Source organism: Zingiber officinale, chromosome 2A (assembly GCF_018446385.1).
Source record: "Zingiber officinale cultivar Zhangliang chromosome 2A, Zo_v1.1, whole genome shotgun sequence".
NCBI classification, from domain to species: domain Eukaryota; kingdom Viridiplantae; phylum Streptophyta; class Magnoliopsida; order Zingiberales; family Zingiberaceae; genus Zingiber; species Zingiber officinale.
In genome coordinates, this window is record NC_055988.1 from 92528464 (window position 1) to 92533676 (window position 5213).

The window sequence follows — 5213 nt, forward strand, 5'->3', positions numbered from 1 at the left end:
GACCTAGCCTTATCAGAAAAAAAAAAATCTGAGCAAAGAAAATTCTCTTAAGTTTTTATTTAAGTAGAATGTTTGGTAGGGATAATCGTTGACTTTGAATCATATGAATGTTCTAATTAAATTTTAAATTATCCACTTGGATCATAATTCCTTCTATGACTGTTCTTCTAATTAAGGTCAGAAGAAAAATCTCATTTAACTATGAGAATTTAGCCTTTTCTTGAACGTCCCTTACAATTTTCAAAATTCTAATCATTTCGTTTACGTTATATTCCATTAACGGGCAACCACACAATCTAAAGGCTACTTCGATAATTCAGGTATCTATCGTTATATTTATAGATATTTTTTCTCTAAATAAAATATATATAAACATTTCTTGATTATCTTAGCAGAGAAAAACTTTTATGGGATCAACTTATCTCCTTAAGTTTGGTGTTACTTGATTGATCCTTTTTTTCCCATTTTGGAGAGCATGTTGCAAAAGAAGGAAGATTATAGGTTGAAATGAAAATTTCCTTCAGTTGACTGTTGACGTTCTTCTTAGCGCCACAAAATGGAAGCCGGCGGCATAGCAGAGTGCCATAGTCCTACCGCAAGATGGAGGTGATCGCTTGGAAGAAGAAGACTTGGATTCGATGGATCATTCCGGCTTCTTGTCTACTTCTGGTTTTCTTCCTCCTCGGAGCTCATGAGAAATTGCAATTCGAATGGATTCAGAGAGGAAACAGAGCAGGTAACGTCGCCACGGTTCTTCTCTGTTTCTGTTTTCAATTTCCGAGTTTTGCAGCTCAAAGTTTTGATATTTTGGGTGTATCTTTTTTGCTTTAATTTAGTTTCTTTGCAAAGAAAGAGTTTTGGAGGAAGTTTTTTCTGTTTTTATTCTTTTTTTTTATTAGTTTTTTCACCTGTTTTGATTTCTCTGTTTCTTCTTCTATATGATGTTTTGTGCTTTCATTTTATAGGAAAATTACTTTTATTAAGATTGTTATTGATTCGAGAATTTTGTAACAAAGAACTTTTAGCTTGGTTTCGGTTTAATATTCTATCGCATGTTTGGCAGATTTTGCGCCATTAATTCAATCTATTTCTGCTTATTTTTTCTTTCTTTTTTTATTTTGAGCACTTGCAGCTTTGCCGGCGACGGCGCTGTCACCGGATTCCCCACCTCCACCAAGAGACGAGCTTCTCGGCGGCCTCCTCTCTCCCAATTTCGACCCTACCTCCTGTCTCAGCCGGTTCCAGTCCTCCTCCTTCCGCCCGCCCTCCCCTCACCTCCCTTCCCCCTACCTCCTCTCCCGCCTCCGCCGCTACGAAGCCCTTCACAAGAAATGCGCCCCCGGCACCAAACTCTACCAGAAATCCATCCGCGAACTTAAGTCAGATCGCTTCTCCACCTCCAACTCCTCCTCCCCCTGCAACTACATCGTCTGGATCCCCCACTACGGCCTCGGCAACCGCGTCGTCAGCTTGGTCTCCTCCTTCTTCTTCGCCCTCCTCAATAACAGAGTGCTCCTGATTCATGAAACAGAGGAGATTAAAGATCTCTTCTGCGAACCGTTTCCGGGGACTTCCTGGGTCCTCCCCTCCGACTTCCCCATCCGCAATCTTGAAAGCTTCGACCGCGACTCGAAACGGAGCTACGGCAACCTGATCCGGCGAAACGCTGTCACCTTATTGCCGGCGTACGTGTACCTCCACTTGCCCTGGTACTACGACGGGTTTGACAGGTTGTTCTTCTGCGAGGAGGAACAGAGGAACCTCCGGCACGTGCCGTGGGTGTTGCTAAAGTCGGACCACTACTTCGTGCCGGCTCTGTTCCTGGTGCGGGAGTACGAGGAGGAGCTCCGGCAGCTGTTCCCGGAGCGCACCACCGTCTTCCACCACCTCGTCCGCTACCTCCTCCACCCCAGCAACAACGTATGGGGCCACGCCATGCGGTACTACCACGCCTACCTCGCCAAGGCCGACTCTAGAGTTGGGATTCAAATTAGAAATCTCAAGAACGAGCCCGTCACCTTCGATTACTTGCTTGACCAAATCGTGGGCTGTTCGTTGAAAGAGGGAGTTTTACCGGCGGTGGTCGCCGGAAACGGAAAGAAGAGCTTGAAGAGCTATAGCGACGAGAAAGTGAAGGCGGTTTTTATGACGAGCTTGGACGTGAGATACTACGAGAGGGTCCGTTCGATGTACTACGAGAAGGCAACGACGACCGGCGAGGTGGTGGCGGTGTACGAGCCGGGGCACGAGGTGGAGCAGAAGACGGAGGATCAAGGGCACAACGTGAGGGCGATGGCGGAGATTGTGCTGTTGAGCTTTAGCGACAAGCTGGTGACGACGGCGTGCTCCACGTTCGGATACGTGGCGCAGGGGCTCAGCGGGGTCGTGCCGCTGGTGATGCTGAAGCCGTGGAAGTCGAACGGCGCCGCCTGCCGGTGGGCGGCGTCGCCGGAGCCGTGCTACCTGATTCCTCCGACGAACGTATGCAACCAGCGGAGCGGATTCAACAAGAAGATGGCGAAGAACGTGAGGCAGTGCGAGGATGAAACCGGAGGCGTTAAGTTGTTTGATTGATCATCAGTTAGCTTTGTGAAATATATGAACTATTAGTTAAACGTCACTCTCTGAAGGACATGCGCCTCTAAAAAAATTCATCGTATTTTATTATGATACATCTGTCATCCTCTAATTGAATGCTCTAAATTGAACGACTTTAAATATCTATATCAATATGTATTATAATATTTAAATTAAAGAAATAAAAAAATATTAATAATGCTCACCTATATAAAATGTTGTCCCAATCCATTAGCATTTAGTATTTTATTTAGTTTAGGATTTGTTGACCTTATATTATCGATTCTTTTGTATTTGCCTCGGGTGGTGGTTAGAATCTATGGGTAACATGTTTCGGGAGTTTAGAATAAGTTTAGAAGTTACGTTATAAAATAAATTTGAGTCAATAACATATTTTCTAGGGTCAGACTTCATCTTAGAGTATAATAGTCAAAATTAAAAATTTTAGACGCTAGTATATTATATGTATTTAAAATTTATAATTTTAAGATTTAGAAGTTGAGTTACAATAAATTTACTAATAAATTTTTCTCTTTAAAATTCAAACTTTCCTCATAGCATCTTTTAATTACACCTCCTATTTGAAGAAAAATTTCTTATAAATACTTCGTATCCTGAACTGTGGGTACCTAGGTAATAATTTGGATATTCTACCACGACACCATGATCCCGGGGACAAATTAAGGTTGGGTAAATTTTTTATAGTAACTGGGCCTACCGCTTCACGGCCTCATACCCCATAAACCTCCGAAGGAATTTTTTGGAGAGTCTCAGTACCATTCCGGTTGATAAGAGCGTGCACAAGGCACGTTAGTCAACTATATCAGATGAATAAAGGGTTGATAAGAAGGCTTGAACCCAACACCTCAATCAATGAATAACAATGTCATATCTAGAACACCTCTAGATCAGTTGTTAAATTGAACCAAAGAAGCTAGTAAATAAGAATATTTTAAATAAAGAAAATATAATTAAAATTATTTTGATATATATGTTTTAAATTTCGTTTTTTAAATTTTTTATCAATAAATTATTACAAATTTTTTATATAGAAAGATAGTAATGAAATACAAAATAACCAAAGTAAATGTAAGATCATTTTCCATAATTATACTCATGAGGTATATTATTTAACTTTTTACCAAAAGGCAAGAATTGCGTATTTACCAAAAGGTATATTATGATTTTATAATTACCAAAAGGTGCATTAAAAACCCTAAACCTTAAAATAAAATAGTTTGAAAATCTTAATATTTATTTATGTTGGTCCGCTAATAGCCATGGTTATTGGTAAATCATGGTAACTGAGGGCCTGAAATGATCTCATATTAGGCCCAATGTAGTTCTGATATGATTGAATATCAGGCCTAACGTTGGATCTGATATGGAATCATTTCAGACCCTTGTTTGTCATGATATTATCATATATAATGTTGGGTCTGATATTCATTTATTAGGTGTACCAGTTGCATTCACAAGAAGAGACATTTCATTATTGCTTGGTAATACGGTGCATGAAGGTGAGGTTCGATAAGGTGTTACGAATCGCAAGTGCACGGTTACGTCGTCAGTCATATAAAAGATTATCTATCTCACAGGGTCTGTTGATTAAGCAATAGTTAACTTTGCACAGCGAATTATCTAGACAATCTAAAATAGTTCACAAACGCTAGAGAGAAAGAAAAGAGAGGAGAAAGAGTAAAAAGCATAAGTGAATGAAGGGGAATAGATACTAGGATTTGGGTTTCGTTGCTATTCTAGTTAATGTCCCTATGCATTGTTCATCTCCCTAACTCCATGCTTACACTCGTGTAGGAGTTCTAACTAGAGTTCAATACAACCCGACAAAGATTGCACTGAAGAGTCTACCCAAGTTCTAACGTCATTAAGTAGAAGAGGTAATTTAGGAAGTCTGATTATAGGACTATTCTTCTATCACAAGGGCCCTTGGTCTACGTTCCTAGATTACATAAGTCACTTCCTAAAGGTAGATTAATGTAATTAAGTAGAAAAGGTAATTTAGGAAATTCGATTATAGGTCCATCCTTCTGTCATAAGGGCACTCGGTCCACGTTCCTATATTACACATATCACTTCCTAACATTAATTTGGGAGAACCCTCTAAACTCTAATTAATCTTCCTAACAAGGATCAATCCCTATGTTAAGATCTTTTGACTCTAGAAATTGAGTAAGTATCGATGTCCTCTATCATGAAAGGCATAATATGTCCGGTTGAATGGGTATCCTTCTGTCACAAGGATCCCTCGGTCATCCAATCTAGTAGCAATCTTAACATAAAGACAAATCCCTTATATCTACATCAATTGTCCTCACACATATTTCATCAAACACATACAAAGCATAATACACAATAGAATATTATATAAACACTTCATACCATAGGAAAATGTTCAAATACATAGTTCATACATCACAACACATTACAACTACTTCCTACATCCTAAATATGGAGATCTACTCCATTACAAGGGAATTACAACCAAAGACAATAGGTAAAGCAATCTACAACTCAATACATGGAGATAGAGAGAAGAGAATGCTTATCTTTAAGGCGTAACATCGTTGGAAGCACTCCCTTGCTCCGGAGGAGGATGGATAAGCGAAGATGGAAGA

General features: G+C 39.8%; 1 protein-coding gene across 1 annotated transcript; it reads left to right on the forward strand.

Annotated features, from left to right (window-relative positions):
* Window positions 1-475: 475 nt before the first annotated feature.
* On the forward strand, window positions 476-2703 carry LOC122039800 (galactoside 2-alpha-L-fucosyltransferase-like). Its single transcript, XM_042599242.1, has 2 exons — window positions 476-736; window positions 1133-2703. Exons 1-2 carry the CDS (start codon window positions 601-603, stop codon window positions 2572-2574), a joined length of 1578 nt encoding a protein of 525 aa, XP_042455176.1. The 5' UTR covers window positions 476-600; the 3' UTR covers window positions 2575-2703.
* Window positions 2704-5213: the final 2510 nt, after the last annotated feature.